This window comes from Cebidichthys violaceus, unplaced genomic scaffold, assembly GCF_023349555.1.
Source record: "Cebidichthys violaceus isolate CVI_PGR_0920_01 unplaced genomic scaffold, fCebVio1.0.p SCAF_25, whole genome shotgun sequence".
In the NCBI taxonomy this organism is placed as follows: domain Eukaryota; kingdom Metazoa; phylum Chordata; class Actinopteri; order Perciformes; family Stichaeidae; genus Cebidichthys; species Cebidichthys violaceus.
Window position 1 is genome coordinate 1,370,874 of NW_027176428.1, and position 18,719 is coordinate 1,389,592.

General features: G+C 43.2%; 3 protein-coding genes across 3 annotated transcripts; 1 reads left to right on the forward strand and 2 right to left on the reverse strand.

Annotated features, from left to right (window-relative positions):
- Positions 1–178: 178 nt before the first annotated feature.
- si:dkey-202e22.2 (netrin-4) lies at positions 179–5,112 on the forward strand. The gene is made up of 10 exons (XM_068720469.1): positions 179–734; positions 1,271–1,764; positions 1,853–2,155; positions 2,469–2,595; positions 3,046–3,234; positions 3,539–3,755; positions 3,890–4,017; positions 4,130–4,198; positions 4,302–4,472; positions 4,560–5,112. Exons 1-10 carry the CDS (start codon positions 644–646, stop codon positions 4,694–4,696), a joined length of 1,926 nt encoding a protein of 641 aa, XP_068576570.1. The 5' UTR covers positions 179–643; the 3' UTR covers positions 4,697–5,112.
- Positions 5,113–5,321: 209 nt separating this feature from the next.
- chchd4a (coiled-coil-helix-coiled-coil-helix domain containing 4a) lies at positions 5,322–7,243 on the reverse strand. Its single transcript, XM_068720470.1, has 3 exons — positions 7,095–7,243; positions 6,591–6,689; positions 5,322–6,497 (listed from the first exon to the last, which is right to left on the reverse strand). Exons 1-3 carry the CDS (start codon positions 7,114–7,116, stop codon positions 6,121–6,123), a joined length of 498 nt encoding a protein of 165 aa, XP_068576571.1. The 5' UTR covers positions 7,117–7,243; the 3' UTR covers positions 5,322–6,120.
- An 885-nt stretch (positions 7,244–8,128) lies between these two features.
- On the reverse strand, positions 8,129–12,800 carry LOC137879502 (protein transport protein Sec61 subunit alpha). Its single transcript, XM_068720264.1, has 12 exons — positions 12,690–12,800; positions 11,760–11,827; positions 11,593–11,658; positions 11,421–11,499; positions 11,124–11,255; positions 10,852–10,961; positions 10,439–10,592; positions 10,174–10,334; positions 9,847–10,044; positions 9,474–9,665; positions 9,308–9,384; positions 8,129–9,195 (listed from the first exon to the last, which is right to left on the reverse strand). Exons 1-12 carry the CDS (start codon positions 12,694–12,696, stop codon positions 9,009–9,011), a joined length of 1,431 nt encoding a protein of 476 aa, XP_068576365.1. The 5' UTR covers positions 12,697–12,800; the 3' UTR covers positions 8,129–9,008.
- Positions 12,801–18,719: the final 5,919 nt, after the last annotated feature.

Sequence of the window (18,719 nt, forward strand, 5' to 3'; positions counted from 1 at the left end):
TCCAGGTTTAGCGTTGTTGCAGTACAACGTCCTCGCCGTGTGTGTGTGTGTGTGTGTGTGTGTGTGTGTGTGTGTGTGTGTGTGGGCGGGGAGGACCATGGATAAATAGAGCGCACACTCCTCTCCTGTGCGTAAATGCGCAGAGCGCTGGAACTCGCTGCGACTCGAAGCTCTCAGATTGACTGAATTAATTAAAGCATTTACATGTATTAATTAGCCTAGTATTGGATACATAATTTGTATCGTTTAGACACTTTTTGTTGCGCAAAATGGATGAAGACAAACATCTATCAAATCGTAATTAAGTAACATTTCAAATACGGAGCGTTCATTCTTGGACTGACCAATGATCCATCCCGTCCATCTTTGGCTGCATTGGGGGCGCAGAATCCACTTCTGTCAGAGAGACGCACTAGCTGTTACTGAGGATGCATTGAACTTTATGAAGGATTTTTTTTCCCCCACATTGTTCACGGAAGGATATCGGGAAAATACTCCTTGATTCATCTGTACGCTTTGCGCATTGCGTAATTGGCAGGAAAATGCGCTTGGCCATTTGTCAGGCAGCACATAATGTTGGGACCAATCTCTGCTGGAAGGCGTTTGTCACACCATCTATGTTGTAAACACAGCAGAAACAAGGATGAGAGTGCCTAGTGTGCTTGGGAGAGGTCGGCATCAGATGCTGGTGGCGCTTTGTTGGCTGTTTTTGGTTACAACGAGGAGCGGAGCAGGTGAGGTGCATCATCATCATCATCATCTCTGCTGCTGTTGATCCTCTTTCTCTAAGTCCTGCATCAATGTGGCTGAACTTTTTGTTTTTTGTGGTTAGCCTATGTTATTGATTGGGCAGACCGTTATGATAACTCAGCATGTGTTAAATTGCTATGAAATTGATGACCTAATGATGTCTTACGTGAGTTCTTCATTGTGTTTGCTTAAGCTTCGTTGACCCAAAAGTAAAGTAAAGGCCGTATACCTATTACCTGGGCTGCATGATTGTGTCTTGCCATTGCATGTAACATGATAGTTTTAATGCTAATGAGGAAAGAGTGGGATTATGTGTCACATTAGAGCAATCAGCAGTGGCACAATGGTCAGGCAAATGAAATATTCATGGCAAACACAATGAAGAGGTTTTGTCCATGATGTCAGTGCTGGAAAGTGCTTGTTCTTTTTTGTAGATGTTTCTGTCACCAGATATACCGTAAAAGCACTGATCTGAATACCTGTATGTGTTCTGCTGCCTCTCCACCCCCCTCTGTGTCAGTCTCCAGATGTGTGGACCATGCATGTAGCCCACCAATCGGGAACTTGGCTAGTGGCAGGACCCTCTTCATCCACGCAAGCTGCTGTGGGAACAGCTCCCTCCACCACAGTCCTTGCCCAAATCCTTCGCTGAACCCCCACTTCCTCAGCCCAGAGGACACCCACCCATCTGCTCACATGACTGACGACCCTTTCTTGCATCCGGATACCTGGTGGGCATCAGGTGCGGGCACTGCCAAGCAGGAGCAGCAGGATGAGATCCGGTTGGACCTGGAAACACAGTTCTGTCTGTCCCATGTAGTTTTGGTGTTCAGGTCACCGCGGCCTGCTGCCATGGCCATTGAGCGTTCCGCTGACTTTGGAAAGACCTGGGAAGCTCTTAAGCTATTTGCGCACAATTGCAGCATGGAGTTTGGTTGGCCTGATGATTTTACTCAGCCAGGCTCTTTGTGTACATCCCGTTATACCAGCGCTACACCCTGCAGCGGAGGGGAGGTAAGAGAATATGCACAAAGATGCAGCGTATTTTCTTTTGGCAGATCCGTAGTGTTTGATTCAGTGCTGATTGGTGCTCTCCTTCCAGGTAATAATACGGACACTTGACCCCAGCAGTGTTAAAAGACTGGACCCTTACAGTCCAGAGGCCCTCGCCCGCCTCACCCTCACTAATCTCCGCATCAGACTGCTAAAAGCTCAGACCTGTCCTGCACCTCTAAATCCCCCTGCAGGCTCAGCTCTGAATTCAACATCCACCAGAGAAAGCCCAGCTTCCGCACCTTATGCTATTTACACTTTACTGGCCAGAGGGACCTGCCTGTGCCATGGACATGCTGAGTACTGTGTACCATACAACAGCAGTCAAGACACAAGACAGGACAGTAACATGGTGAGTGGCTTTTTCCTGTGTGTCTAGGTACATGAAAAGTAAAAGAACGACTATAAAAGAAAAACCATCACGAGAGAAAGTGTGTCCATCAGTTTTTGCACGCGCCTGTTTTCTATTGCAGTCTTGTATCACGCACATGTCAGGAAGTTAGGTCCAGATGTACAATGTACTTACTGATGGAAAATTTGCCAGTGATTTTCTCTTTACACCGCCTGTCTGGATCTATTTTATAGCTCTCCCCAGACAGTAGGTGTTTGTAACGTTTGCTAGTGTAGGTTAAGTAACTGAGCAGTACAAGATGTGTTTTTTCCAGGTGCCTGGTAGGTGCCTATGTACTCACCACACAGCCGGGGATCACTGTGAGAAGTGTGCCCCGCTCTACAATGATCGTCCCTGGAGGTCTGCCAACAGCAGCAGCGGGGAGTCCAACCCATGCCAGAGTAAGTGGCCACAAACAGGACTGCACGATACTCATCTTGCTGAGAAAGAAAAGGCCAGAGAAGAGCTTTAAAGAGAATTAAATACTGATTTATGTTTAAGGCACCATATAGCAGTGTTTCAAATACATACTCAAGACGTTTTTAGAAGAGCAAAGATTTTCATACTTTTTCAAGACGTTTCATTTTTAGATCAGAGCCCAGACATAAAAACAACAACATGTTAAAGGGTCTTTTTAAGACCTATTCAGAGACGGCCTCATATTGCTGGTCACATGTGGTCAGTGCACCTGTTGCACAGGATGCAAATAATTTCTACGACACTAGATACATAGTTGCCTATAGTATACAAGTACGGTACATAGACTAAACAGACTTTTGATTCACTTGTCACCCATGTTCCCTTTCTCCCTTCTCCCCTCACTGACGTCACACACCGCTGTGTGACTTCAGAGTGCCAGTGTCACGGTCACGCGGATAGCTGTCACTTCTCTCAGCGGGCATGGCTTTCCTCCGGTGGCACCAGTGGGGGCGTTTGTGATGACTGCAGACACAACACTGTCGGGCGCAGGTGCAAGCGCTGTCGCCACGGCTACCACCGCCACCTATTGCTGCCCATCAACTCCCCCCACGCATGCACACGTAAGAGACTCAGAACTGAGGTGGTGGTGGTGGTGGGGGGGGGGGGGGGGGGGGGGGTCACTTGCTCTGGCGTGGGATTGGCTAATGTGTTTTCAGACAGACAGGAAAGCAAAATAAAGGTTTAATGGTTGATTTGACCCCTGTGGAATTATTTTAAAGTTAGGGATGTTTGTGGATGAGATGAAAAGGAATCATAATGTTGTATAGCTCCATCTGCTGGCATATGTTTGTAAATAAAATAAGAGGAAAATAAACCACATTTTTGTGAAGCATACACAACTGTATCTGTGTCTCTGTTCCTCAGGCTGCTGGTGTGATCCACAGGGCTCTTTGCCTACTCGTCCAGGAGAGGAGGGACCCTGGTGCCACCCTAGAAGCGGGCAGTGCCACTGCAAATCTGGTGTAGGCAGCAAGAGCTGCAGCCACTGCCTGCCTGGCTATTGGGGTTTTGGAGAGGAGGGCTGTAAACCCTGCACATGCCCTCACAGCTGTGACCCAACCACTGGGCAGTGTCTGGACAGGTTAGCTTAATTCAACCAAATCATTTACACGTGAACACAGAACCTAAAATGTAACTACATGTGGTTAATTAACAACAAACTACTAACTATTAACAGTCAACCATAACCGGATTTGCTCAATTCCACTTTTGCAGCTACTCAAATAACCAGGTGTTCAATGTTCCCATTGGTGGGAAAATACCGGATCTGGATCACATGTTCACGATCGAAGAAGAGGTACAGTGGTCGAAGGAGCTTGCGGTCTCTGCTCTGCATTACACAGGTGAGTAGTACTTTGACGTTCATCTGCAGTGCAAGGCTTAAAGTTGTGGAATCCTGCAGTGTAATTATGGAGATAAAAGTGGATTGGCATATAACTCAACATCTGTACACAGGAAAGTGTAGCTGTAAGGAGAAAAAGCTGAGAAGTGTGTCTGACCTCTGTAAGACCAAACATGATTATGGTAAGAAATTAGCAATTGTCACTTGTTTAATAAAGTGTGATCCATACTTTCTTTAAAATACCGTCTCTGCCTTCTCTTTTTTTAATCGTGTGGCCCATGACAGCGATCAAGGCCAGTGTGCTGTCTGCTCACGACAAAGGCAGCCACGCAGAAGTGCAGGTCAAAGTTCGCAAGGTCCTTCGATCAGGCAATGTGGCGCTCTACTTAGGGACCATCAGCATCTATCCTCTGTCCTGGACCAGCCGCGGCTGCACCTGTCCTATTCTAAACCCAGGTAGGGCGAGTTCAAAGCGGGACAAAGAAAATAAAGTTACAAAAATATCAAGCCAACACCAAAGATATGTCTTACCTTTTCCACCAGGTATGGAGTACCTGCTGGCAGGCCCAGAGGAGGCCGGGACAGGCCGTCTACTGGTCACCATGCAGAGTGTGGTGGTCCCGTGGACACCCCGACTCGGTCTACTTATATCAGAGGGCCTGAGGAATGGATGTACGTGAATATAGATCCAAAAAAAGCGGAACGGGCTTCAGAGGATTTCACAAGGAAATTTCAGACTGTGGACAATTCAGAAAAAGGGACTGAAAGTCGCTGGACAATATGCTGCGTCATCAGTTATCAAAGAGTCAAACTCATGACTGTTCTCGCTCAGAACATTGAAGAAAGGTACTCACAATGTGCGAGTGTGCAACACAAAATAAAGACAAATGAATTCCTGGATTTGTTAACAAATATGTTATTCAATGTTTTTAAGTTGTTATCATACAGAAAATATAGGAAGGGCAAAACCTTGAGCTTTAGCTCTTTGAATGTCTAGTTGGTTTGCATTACTTGTATTTAAAACTTTTGTTATAAATAGTAAATATGATACATTTTGAAATAATTTGGATTCAATGAAATTAAACTATAAATTACTAATATACAGGCAATATAATGTGATAAGTTAAAGCTATAAAATATGATGGTGTGGTTCTGTCTTATTGTCCTCAACTTGTAAATCTTCTGGGCAACTTCAGTGAGAAAACCGCCCATAAAATTCAGACTTTCAACATGTAAAGAAGAAAATTACTGACATACAAGGGCATTGTACCTCGACTTTAGAAGAACAAAAAGGGAAAAGGTAAGTTAAAATTGTTTGATTATAACTTTAATCTAGACATGACTGAGAAATATCCTTCAAGTCTTTTAAGGCCCGAATGTCAGTGAATAGTGACCACAGCATCCAACTGCAGACTCTAGACAGAAGACAACAAGAACATTTAAGCGGTGACAGTTGAATTTGCCAAAAAAACACTTTGGTCTAGACCAGGTACAGTCAATTAGGAAATATGACAACCATTGTTCATATGCGGCAAGAATAGACCCCTGAAGTTTCTACAAGATGTCAAAAAAACACAACTAAAAACATCTCAGGAGCTGAAACGGTAGTCTTGTTTTCTTACCAATTACCTGCTTTTTGGTCTCTCAAATGATGCAAAGCAAAAGGGATTAACTGTGAAATCATAGTAAGTGTCAAAACTGTGAATTCCTAAGAAAAGATGAACATTGCTCAAATAACAAAAATCCAGTGGTTACAGTTTAGATCTGTCAAACAACACACATATTGAACGCTAACAAACAAGCTATTCTAATTGACACGCAGTAAATTAAATTCCAATTGCATATAAAGTGAGTCTTTCAACTAATGTCCCTGCAGCAAACAGCTTGGCCAGCTGTCATTAAATCATATTGTACAATGATTTTTGATTGCTCAGCAAACAAAGCAGCCTAAACTCTTGTACATACGCTACGTTCCTCTGCCTTCACAAAGTCCTTCTCCGATGGCCTGTAACTACCGCCCATGAGTGTCAGAGCTCTGACGTGGAGAGTCAGTTATGCTTGGGCAGCGCTTGCACACAGAAGCCTGGATGACAACTGACGGACCTTAGCTGGCGGTCTGGTTGTCTGTGAGTGACGGGCTGTCAGGCGAGGCAGCGGACTCGGATGCTGAGGCGGCTGCGGCAGAGTCAGTTTCAGGGGGTAAGGCGGAGCCCTCAGTCGGGTCGGTGGAGACGGAGCTGGAGCCGGACTCTGCTTGGGAGGAACTTTCTTTATCTTCATCCTGAGGATAGAGCTCGGGGTACTTCTGCATGCACTCTTGCATGTTGCGGAAGTTGTCGATGCACTCGGAGCCCTTCAGCTCTTCCTTACTGTTGTGGAAGCAGGAAAAGGCCTCTTTGAACTGAGAGCCGCACGGTCCGCTGGCCATGCCGCCCAGACACGGACAGTTCCAGTTGATGTCTCCATTTGGCAGGATCAGACCTGAAGAAACAGGATCAAGTTAGAATACCTTCATGGAGGTAAGAAACGTTTGAAAGTCAGGCCCACTGTTTCCATAACGACTAAATGACTAACCCTGCTCCTCATATGGATCATTGGGGTCATCTGCAATGAGCTCAGCGTTGCTGGGAGCCTCATGGTCCTCCTTGGTCACAAAGATGATGCGGTCTTTACCTTCATTGACAAAAAAAAAAACACAAGCAAGGAAAACATCATGGATGACAGAAAAGTAGAAGACCTGGTCCTGGAGAATATAGCTGTACTATTTGGTTGACAGTGACCCCTAACGGCGCACTTTGACAGTAGCTCTTTGACTTGGTTAACCTGCTCCAACAGGACGGTCAGGACCAGAGCTAGCCGTTTATCCCAATTAGCGACTTGACGTTACGTTGATAAGTGCAGCGAACAGTGTTGCTATGTCATCACAATGCCAGAGCCTATCATAAACACACCTGTACTGTTGCTTTCCTCGTCGCTAGCCATGTAGCTAACCTACTGTACGTTAGCCTAGCATGGTGGCTCGCTCGATGACATTGAACGTCGTGGAGTTTAAAATGAACGAAAGAAAATTGACATTACCCTCTTGCTTGCAGTACGACATTCCTTCCGGTGTTTTTGTCCTTCGCCCTCTGCGGTAAAAGATGACCAGTGTGAGAGGTACTTAAGACTACTTGGCGACTGCAAGGGTCTCATTTGACAAGCTAACCGGCGTCTGTTACACCTCTGACCCTCCGGTCACATGTAGTCGCACCGTAATGACGTCACAAGGTCCTTTTTAACAAAAATAATATGAACACAAGAACTACCTTAAAACATGTTGTAAATATTTTTCTATTTAATTCATACTACAAGACACGTATAGGTGTTTACATATATATATCATTCTTTTAAAAAAAATGAAATCAAAATAAATTGTGAATAATATTAAACTGAATTTACAAATAGATTTAACATACACCTAATTAAATACCCATTAATGCATTGCCTCATAACTTATGTGTGGTGACTCATTCTTCAAATCATAGGATATCTAGTAGTAGTAAGTAGTAATGGGTAACTGTACTTCTGGTTTGTCTTGAAGGCATTTCATCTCTTATTTATCCTGGTTCTCATTGTCACATTAGAGCTCTGCAAAGCAACATTTAATATAAACACTGAATGTAGTCTGAGAAGGTTGCCGGTAGTAATGGACTGGCATATACAGCTTGAATAGCAACCCCCCCCCACCCGGTTATAGAGTATATTTTACTCTTTACTGTGTAACAAGTTGATCTTAAACCTCATACAGTGACCTCTAGTGGTGATTTGTAGTTACAGCAACTGAATTAAACTACTAGTTATAAAGTTATAAATCACAACTCGTGGGACACAAACTTGTCTCATCTCTAGATCAGACCAACAGCCCTATCAAGTTGATGAGTATGTCATAGCTTATTGCTCTAAGTTGTTTTACTTCCCTTTAGTGTCAAATTCAGCTTTACCTATCACTGATGTGTGCCAACAACTCATCGCTATGCCACTGTTCATTATTTCACCCACAAAAAGTATCCTGTAGTGGTCACAGAACATGCAAGGACGAGACAATAGGAATCAAAACAAAACTACCAAGCATGTTGGAAAAAAAAAAATCCAGTTTTTTTTTTAATAACACAATTATGTTGGTTACATAAAGTAAAAACCAAAATGAAACCCCTTTTCATCCCTATCAAACCCACCCTCATCCCGACCATCTCGGCAGTATTGTGCAGCGATTCAGTCTGGGAATAAAAGAGCATGACGATACTGACAAACACTTTCCTTTGAGGACCCAGAGACGGAGGACAAACACTTTGCCCTACATAAGACCAGAGTGAATATAAACATAGTCTGTCATTTAAAATATCAAAATAAAAAGGTAAATAAAAACCACAGACAGCTTGTCTGAGATTACAAGAACCCTTATTAGGAGTACAAGCATATTTATACTTTTCACATCCTACTATGGGCCCCCAGAAACCTCAAGCCTGATTGCTACTTTTGATGAACAAGACATGGTTTTCTTTCATTTCCCCCGAAATGTCCAGGCAGTGCTTTCAGCTTGAAATAAGCACTAACTCGTCGTCGCCGTCTTCGTGTTCCTTGCTGCAATGAACAATGCCTGAGGTAAGTCAAAGACGGCACCTCACACGTGTGTGCTTGTAGGCATTCTTCAGCTGATAAGACAGTCAGTGGGTACAGAGGCAGCCTGCAGATAGATGGGTAACAGCTATTGGAGTAAAAGGACTGAAGACGCACAATACTGTGCTCAACGCTGGGAGTAAGCAAAATGGTTTTCACAGCATTGACATGCTGGAGCGGTAACGATGGAAAACACAAGGTGGTGGAGAAAGATTACCTATCCCAGCAGCAAAATGTACTGTTTGTGCGATTTGCAAAAAAAAAAAGCGAAATGAAAAAAAGATGATGGGGGGATGGATGCTTTGTGTCTGATGTGTGTCAGATAGTTGGTATTATCTAGAAAAGCAGTGCTCCCATGCTGCCCACTTCGCTCTGCTCCTTCACAAATATTTCAAAGTACTGGTAGATGATGGTCACAGCCAAGAGGATTCCTGTACCCGAACCAATGGCACCCAGGAAGTCCGCCATGACAGACAGCCCTCCTATGCAGAGGCCACCAAAGGCAGCAGCTGTGGGGATGTACCTGTGAGGAGTGAATCCATTATAAATACATACATATTCAGGAGGACAACTTTCAATGTGCTGCAAGTAGCAAACATGAAACCCGAGACTCTGTTTGCACGTTTGTTTTTTACCTGTTAAGCTCATGCACCATAGAGGTCTCTCTGTGTCCCCTCATTACCATCTGCTGCTCCTTCAGCTGCTTCGCCACCTGAGACGCACAAAGTGAGATAAGCAGGTTAATTTCCTGAGCGACTAACACGAAGCAAGGAGCAAATGCTTGTACAAACACAGACTTACATCTTTGGCAGAGGATCCTGAGACCTCAATCCAGGTCTTGGAGAAGAAGGCGCAGGAACCGAGCATGAAGACAATGTAGATGGCGGCGTGAACCGGGTCGTCCAGGACAGAACCAAACGACTCTGGAGGAGAAAGGTAGTAGCAGAGACCGGCCACTGGGTAGGCCCGAGCTGGTCCACCACTTGTGGCGTCCTGAACACAACAAGATTTTAATCGTAAGATGCTGATCGTCCACGATTTAAATAGATCACAAGAGACAGAACCTGACTGGGAAAATAACTAAGACTCCTTGATACAATCTAACGGTCTGCAAATATGTCGCAAAAGACTGAGACTGGATGTGCTGGAGGCGGAGCACCCATTATATACTTACAGACCAGGTTCCCAGGAGGTTGACGAGGAAGTTGCCGCTGAAACGCGTCGAGAGCATCTGAGAAATGACATAGAGATTGGAGACCAGGGCAGACTGCAGGATGATGGGAATGTTGGAGGTGTAGAACAGTTTGATGGGGTAGGTGTTGTATTGACCACGGTAGCGCGCTGACTTTATGGGCAGGTCCACCCTGAAGCCCTGGTGAGGTAACAAAGTGTGCCGATCAGTAAGCTGATAATCTGCTTCAAAACATCTCATCCAAATTCCTTTAGTGCAACAACAGCAGGTAAGACACTGGACTGTATTTTGTTGGCGTTGCCGGCTCACCTGGAAGTATATGACCACTGCAAACACAAAGACGGTGGCGATGAGGTTCATGAGGTTCGGCAGGTTTTGTCTGTAGAAGCCCTCTCTCAGGGCGCGCACCTTGTCTGTGCGGGTGGCCAGAAGATGAAAGAGAGCAATGATGGCTCCCTCAAACTCAGTACCTGGAAAAACAACAGGAGTCACGGGGTTAGCAGTTATAATACAGATGATGTCGCTCATTTATCATCACTTAGCTTTGAGACGTGTTCGTTCCCAGTACTCGTACCTCTGCCAGTGTTGACAGTGGTGGGGCTGAAGGCCTTCCAGACGATTGTCTCACAGATGTTGGTTGCGATGAAGAGAGAGATACCAGAGCCCAGACCATAGCCCTTCTGGAGCAGCTCATCCAGCAGCAGGACAATCAGACCGGCAACAAAGAGCTGAAGAAACGGACAAGAGGTTTTGTATTGAGCCAATTCAGGCAGAGGGCCAGCTTCTCAAAACAGCTGTGTACAACAAAACATTATGAGAGTCACAATCAACCTGTCAGGGTTTTATATTTTCAAATATTCTATTTCCCCTACGAAGGGAGACGATTACAATTTAATCTTAATTAACCATTTCATGCACAGAATGTTAACTCTGTCTGTTTCCAGATACAAAGTGAAGGCAGGAGAGCAGCACCGAGTTTGTATTAACCTGAATGATGATGAGCAAGCATATACCAGCACCCATCTCTGAAGGGTCTCCATACATGCCAGTCATAACATATACAATGGCCTGTCCAATGGTGATGATCATTCCAAACACTGCAAAAAAAAAAAAACAGAAAAAAAATGATTTGCAATTGGCAATCTTGCAGGGACAGTTACTAAACAATAAACAGTGTCTGCTATCTTCAAAGCAAATAAAAAAAGCATCAGTTTCAAAAGGCATGTGACGAAGTCTAAAAATAGCAAAAGTAGACCTACGTTTCTGAGCTCCATTGAAAAGGGCTCTGTCCTTAGGAGTGTCTCCCACCTCAATGATCTTGGCACCAGCCAGCAGCTGCATGATAAGGCCTGAGGTGACAATGGGTGAGATGCCCAGCTCCATCAGAGTACCTGGAGGTGAACAGCATTAGTGTCAACAGCAACACCACAAACAATGCATAAGGGCCTATATCTGTTGACCTTTGACTTGTGATAATGAGATTATTTCTATTTGTTGGCGCTGCACAGGACTTAAAAGAAGTGATCGACCCTGTTAAACATATACAAATCAAGCACCTCTGTTGGACGCCAGGATTACTCTCATCCAGTAGAAAGGATCTGCTGAATCTGAAGACATGATGCCAAAAAGAGGAATCTAGATCAAAGAAAAAAAGATGTGAAACAGTGTCACAAACCAGTACCACCCCTAACAGAACCAGTAGGTAGGTCGTCATCAACAGATACTAACCTGGCAGCACACCAGGAAGATGAATAGTGTGATGGCGGTCCATAGTACTTTTTCTCTAAATTGAATCTGCAAGGATTTAAAAAAAATAAAATGAGCACGTCATTCATATATGCACAGTGCAGACATGATGCAATGTAATTATACATATTAACAGAAACGTAACGTACCTTTCTTTCTGGTTTCTGAATTTCTGGCAAGACCGCACAGAACGGCTTGATGACCTCCAAAAACTTAACTGCAGAAAGACATTAGCAGGTTGTCAGACATTAGTAACATTGCACTTACACCACACAGTCGCAGTATCACAACATGTTGGTGTTATCTTAAGCTACTGGTCTTCTTTCACCAGGTCACATCAGATGCTACGTCATCACTAAACCCCTCAGGTATACAGCTGCCAGCGGTCACCTGGCCAATGCAGCAACACGCTGTGTTTTCTGAGCAACATCTGGATATACAAACGAACAGACTTGAGCAAAGGTTGGAGTAACTAGTATCCAGTGTGTAGTCATATGTTTAACCGTTAGCGGGGCTCGTTGCTGCGTTTCGTCTTGGTGCCGATCAGCTGTGTCAATCACTGAAATTGACTTTGACAGGAAGCGATTTAACAGATTCTACTTAATTCTTTTTATGGTACACGACTAGTCACTTTGGCATAATCTACAAACGTGCTCACACAAAAGAAAGGAGAAGAAACCAACATCAAATCTGTCTTTTCAGAGAATGATCCTGAACAGCCCATAGAGCTAGCGTGATGCTAACTAGCATTAAATCACAAAACGAGCGAGCAAATCACTTTAAAACAGGAAGCTTCTGCAACCTATTTTAAAAAGAGGAAGGCAGGGTGCTCGTAATGGGCTCCGACTGTTAAGCAAACGTTACTTAATCCCGTTTGAGACGGAATTTGATTAGAATAAAAGCTTTAAATTAGCTCTCGTTACAAGCTAGCTAACGTTCAACGTTAACCTATCCAAGGTTAGCTAATTAGCTTTGCCGACGAGCGCATTATGTCCGTTATAGTTCCGAGATTCAAAAAACAAAAAAGACAGCAGGTATTTTTTTTGACAACGTGTCTACAAGAGAAGAATGTCACGTACTCCCCATGTTGTCCTTTTAGAACGACTCCTGCCGTGTTTACTGGTACCGGGTTTGAGTGCTCAGTGGAGTCAGTAGTGTGGCTCCATCCAGCCTCTCCGCAAGAAAAGAGAGAGCAGCAGAGACACACAGTAGAGACACGTCACCAGACAAGCCGCTAACACACGTCACTTCTCCGAGACACGCGCACACGCACCACACGTGAATCACACTGCTACACACACATACGTGGTGTGTGTGTGCAGTCGTGTCTATGAAGACACGTTATTTAAAGGTGATGAACAAATCCAGAAAACGCACGATTTAAATTGTTAACATATATATAAATTAACCTCCTGTGACACAGAGGTCTTCCATCCTCCAGAGGGCGCCATGCTCCGGACTCTTCAGCTGCCCTGATATATGCCTCACCATAAAGAGCCTCTCGAGATCAGGATCAGGGCTTGTCTGGACGAGGACCGACAAGTGACATGACATACCTCCAAATCGTGCAGAAGAGATATGATACAAACTGTCATGGACTTATAACCACCAGTCTTCTGCTGCTCGCTTGCATTATTAGCCCTATACTATGATTATATGTATACCATACACCACAATAATAATAATAATAATACAAAATAATAATAATGTTACCTAGAATAACTGTGGCTGCAGAGTAGGCTACTGCATTGGCATAGCATATATAAAAGACTGTAAAAAGTGTAATGTAACATTTTATCAAAATGTATTCACTGTAAAAAGTCTTAGCAGTTCGGTGTTACATATTACAATGAAATAATATCTCCATCCTGGTTAAAAAGCACTCAAATGGCTGTATACACACACACACACACACACACACACACACACACACACACACACACACACACACACACACACACACACACAATACTGTATATATTATAGTTTTTTTGTGTGCTTTTGTTTTTATTGTGCAGCAAAATAGGACTACAAAGTTACGCAACCCCGTTGTACAATGACAATAAATGTACATTGTGACCTTGTAATAGGCTTTTTGAAGTGTTCTGCAAACATTCATAAAACATTCAGTTCTATCAAAATTATTTGAGAAGCAACCTCTTTTTTTCTTTTAACGCTACGTAATTTCTCCTGAGACGCTCTCACCACTAGGGCTCAGTGTTGTTCCTTTGGTGAAAGTTAGCTGTGTGTGTGTGAGCGGTATTCTATTAGATGAAAACAAAGAAAAACAAATTAGATTTAGATGATGTAGATTGAGTGGAGAGAGGCTGTTTGTGCGTATGGTTATTATAATGAGAAGGTTTCATCACTTTGTTTTAGTTGTGAAGCTCTAGGTCAGGGATTGTGGTATTGAATGGCGGTGAGCACCTTTGGCTGCAAACTGCTGGTGGCACACTTAGCCACTGACCCATAATGACACGATAGCACCACTGAGCTTTCAGACATTTGTACATCTGATCAGTCTACATTTTCTGGATCTATTCTCGTCCATCGCTTGATTTGTTTTCCAGCAGAAATCATACACACACACACACACACACACACACACACACACACACACACACACACACACACACACACACACACACACACACAAAGATAGTGGAGGGTGGTTGGGAGCCAGCACATCTGCCCTCAGATAAAAAAAAATTTGTTCATGTGGTTACATAATGACCACAGAGCTGTGAGCTAACAGGTGAGGGAAAGCAAATACCACACAAACCCCCTCCAGTCTCTGCTTTTTCACAGAGTTTTGATTAGTCTGTTCAAGATCTACTGCACACTTCTTCCTTTCAGTCATAAGGAAAGCAGTCAACTTCTGCTTTGATATGTTGAATAGAAGTTTCTATTATTTGCTGGGAATCTATTTATGAATTCATCAAATGCATGCTTTGATGAACACAGAGCCATCCAGAAATGATTGTTTATTCTGCTGTGCTTTAATGATTCGAAAAGGATAACACAGCCTAATACACCATGTGCAATCAGTGTCTCAACACCAGGTAATTCAAATAGTCTGTGGCAATACACAAATATTTATTATCTTTTTGAACAAAAGAAAAATCCATGCCAATAAAACATGAATGCTGATTACATTTTTTGATAACTTCGTCATTTTGCCCCTTCAGTTCATGGCTAAGGCTGTTCCTGTGTGTACCTGTGGACATTGTGACTGTCTGCAACCTTCAATTATGTAAACACACCACTGTTTCAGTGTATGCCTAATACATGGAACCTCGGGCCATGGGAATAGACCCAGGACCACACTATTTACATTCTAAATTGGAATATTATTGATAAATCTGTCATCATTTTTGTTTTGTCTATAACATGTCTAAAGTATTTTTGATTCATTCATTATTTCTCAGCCCCCAAACTGGTTTGTTCGGCCAATGGTCCAAAACACAAATATATACAATTTACTATCATATAAATTAAAGAAAAGCAGCATATTTTTAGATTAAAGAAACTGGAGAGAGTACGTTTTTGGCATTTTGTTTCTTCTGCTGTACATAATTACCAGTGCTAGCTAATATTTGGTATGATCCATGGCTTATTTCTAGGTTAAAAGATGAATAACATTTTATAAAGAAAAGGAAAGCAGTGGTTGAGCTATTTTTATGACTTACACTAGTAAGGCCTTAGACACCTTAGAGATAATTATTTTTGACAGCTGCATAATAAGACTGGAATAATAATTGAAACTTAAATAAAAACCAAATTAAACTCTCCTTTGACACCACTACTCTCTCTCCATTAATAGCTGAACACACGCAGTGCAGTATTTACACCCTCTTTAATCAAATTTCTCTATTTCCAGAAAAAAAGCTTTAAGAAGCAGAAGCAAGCTCATTTGATTCAACAATTACGCCACTTCTCCCCACATACAGCAAAAAAAATAAAAAATTCACGCCATACTGATCTTCACCTAAACATTAGCTGACAGATATGCCTCCACACAGTGATGTTGTGCAGAGTGACACAGACGAGTGGGAAGCTGATATGTGAACACGAACACTCATAGTGATGTCGGTACATGGCTAGTCGGTTAGTTTGCACCTTATTTTTAGAGATGAGTGTTTTATGTTGTTGGGGGTCCTCAGCTGGGAACGAGCACGATCAAAAATGTAAAAACACACATCCACACTATTTATGAAGGGCTTATGTAAATCTAGCACTGAGGATTGTCCATAAGGGAGAGAGCTATCATTGGGTAGAGATAATCCCAGGGTACAAATCGTAATCCTTGGCTGTAATATTTGCATTTTCATTTCATTTCATAATAAACTTGTCATAACACCATGTCTGGCACCTGTCTATCACTGAAACCACGTCAGACTGCGGACAGCTGAGGCTCCATTTGGAGGCTCCATTTGGAGTGTTTCACAATGGTTTTATGTATTCATAGTATTTCCATTTTTCAAGCCTAAACCCAAACTGCTGTAATCCCCAAATAATCCAATCGAGACCTGGCAGTGGAATAGTGTAATGGGAGCCAGAGTAACACCCATGGAGTGATTCCAGAGGGCAGAAAGTCTTCCTTCATTTCACCTTCTTGGGTGAGTTTGAATAAAGACGGTGTTTAGTAAATCTGTGCCTCTGATGGTTCATTGTTGTAATTAAGAGGTCAGTGGCCCAGCATGCTGTGAGTACAACGGGGGCCTCAGGCAAGGTCAAGGCCCGACGCCTGGCTGACAGCGTCACTGCCGCCGTTATGTAACCCTCCAATTACATCTCGGCTACACTTTGCTTTTTCCTCTCTTGCTTTTTGCCGTCCATTTCTCTGACTCTCTCTGCTACTGTGACTGGACGAACAGACAGTCAGTTTGATTCTATTAAGTGGTTAAAACCTACTACGTGGGTTCTCGTAGTATTACCATGGTAGTGCATGTGTCAGAATCAAGCGAGAGAGCAGGGATTTTATGAATTGAATGATTTTGGAGTCACGGTGTGATTTTATCCTCCAGAGATAATGATTCCTGGAAGTATTGAAAGTCTCTTAGTATTGAAACCACTTAACTGGTGGCTGGACTTAAATATAATCATATTCCTGTTTAAGCAGGTAGGGAGATTAATCCCCATTAACCACCACCATCTTAATCATGCAAGATCCCCCCCCCCCACAGTGTAATAAGTGAAAGTGCTTCACAGGTATAAGTAATCCTCAGCCTGTTGCAGATAATGAGTGAAAAGGAAATGAGTTGGTGGAAGTGAACAAACAAGTGAAATTGATTTTACATAATGTATGACCTTTAACCATTGGCAAAGGATGACTTTTGCAATGCAAAGTAATTGTTGTCTTTCACACAACATGCACCAATCATAGGACTGTGTGCTTTGAATGGAAGTGTGCACCATTATGTACATATGCAAGAATGTACAATTTACAATCACTGACTAACTGCTCATGAAATGATGGAGCAGACTTGATGAATGAGTAGAGTAGTGAAAGAGTTTATTCATGTTTTGGGACTCCCGTGACCCAAAAAGCTTTGACACTATTTCATTCCCAGCAAAGCCTGCTGTTGCCATAGTGATTTTAACCATTATGCAACTGCTCCACATCACAAAGCATTGGGCTACAAGGACACACATGCACACGTGTGTCATACAGTGGCATGCAAGCTCGATGGTATAGAATAACAGAGATGCACTGTGTGTGCAGTGTTATAAGCATTGCATACATACAATATGATGGCAGAATGGGGTCATATTGATGGTTGAGAACAGCCCACTGATCCTGGGGCTGTTACGCAACATTGGCTGACCCCCCCCCCCCCCCCCCCCCCCCTCTCTTCCCAGTACAGCTGAGATGGAAGAGCTTATCTTTGTCATCTCTCCATCCTCTCATCTATCAATCTTTCTATCCCTCTGCAATCATACAGCACAGAAACATCAGATCTATACTGCCTCAGGACTGACTGTGGCTCTGCAGCTGATCTTTGGCAGTATATTAAACATACATTTGCATCTAAAAGTTGCGTGCAAATACGGTATGTGCTCATAAACACCCCCTAACCCTGCCTCGACCCAGACTCTTAAAGGATAAAGTGTCTGTCCTTTACTGGGTCACAGTAAAGGTTTATTGCACTGTCCTAAACCACCACAGGATTACAGAATAAGCCAGTTCCAACATACAGTATATAAAGAACATATGTGTTGACAGTCAACCAATGGCATTATTGAGAAAAACAGTCTGCACAGCTAGTGGTGTGAAATATGGGGGGAAAAAAGTGTTTAAACTGTGTCCGATTTTTACATTCTAATTTAACAAAACAAGGTGTAGTCGCTTCAATTAAGATTGAAATGTCAAACAGCAAACTGTGTCCACAAAATGACAATGAATGAATATAAAATTGTTCTTTATACTTCAAATTGACTTGAAATGTGTGTGTCAGATGGATGTCTATGGCAGCAGTACATTCCAGAGAGAGTGGTGCATGCTTTCTGTTGACACAAGCCTGTGTCTGCTTAATAGCTCTTCTCCACACAGGCCGCCGGTACTCCTCATGACACAGCGCCTGTGTCTCTCGGAGCAGATTGTTCGACTCCTCTCTGTCCGCCTCAGACTGGTAAGAGATGGCCGGGACTGGCTGAGGCAGCCCAGGGTGTCGTCATCCTCCTCCTTCTGCCAAAACAACCTGTCTCTGTTTTAACATCTCTGCAATAAATAAATTCTTCTAGACTAAGGGAAAAAAGTCTATATATATGTCCGGGGAACCTTGTGTCTTGGCTGCACTCCACAGCATTTGCTCCAGTTATTTGTCTGCAAAGCAGATGGTGAGAGTGGGTCTGAATGCAGACCCATACTTTCCAGGGTGATTGTAGAGACATTAATAATTCTGTCATCACGTGTTTGTGTTGGCTGGTGCTCATAGAGCGGTCATTTGTACACACCCATGGGACGACCTCACATCCTGGATATTTACATGAAATTTGATTGCTGCACATTTAAATTAGCCAAGTCTCTGGTTTCTTTCAATAACCCAGTGATCATAAAGTTCCTGACCTTTTCAACAAATGACATCAAATATGAAAGAAGACAGATG

Excerpts from the sequence above, each read along its gene's own strand:
- si:dkey-202e22.2 (XM_068720469.1), top strand. The coding sequence starts at position 644 with ATGAGAGTGCCTAGTGTGCTTGGGAGAGGTCGGCATCAGATGCTGGTG. Across the intron at positions 735-1,270 it reads TACAACGAGGAGCGGAGCAG|TCTCCAGATGTGTGGACCAT; the intron begins GTGAGGTGCATC and ends CCTCTGTGTCAG. Across the intron at positions 4,473-4,559 it reads CTGTCCTATTCTAAACCCAG|GTATGGAGTACCTGCTGGCA; the intron begins GTAGGGCGAGTT and ends CTTTTCCACCAG.
- chchd4a (XM_068720470.1), bottom strand. The coding sequence starts at position 7,116 with ATGTCGTACTGCAAGCAAGAGG. Across the intron at positions 6,690-7,094 it reads GTCGTACTGCAAGCAAGAGG|GTAAAGACCGCATCATCTTT; the intron begins GTAATGTCAATT and ends TTGTCAATGAAG. Across the intron at positions 6,498-6,590 it reads TGATCCATATGAGGAGCAGG|GTCTGATCCTGCCAAATGGA; the intron begins GTTAGTCATTTA and ends CTGTTTCTTCAG.
- LOC137879502 (XM_068720264.1), bottom strand. Across the intron at positions 11,659-11,759 it reads TTCAGAAACCAGAAAGAAAG|ATTCAATTTAGAGAAAAAGT; the intron begins GTACGTTACGTT and ends AAATCCTTGCAG. Across the intron at positions 10,593-10,851 it reads GCTTGCTCATCATCATTCAG|CTCTTTGTTGCCGGTCTGAT; the intron begins GTTAATACAAAC and ends CCGTTTCTTCAG.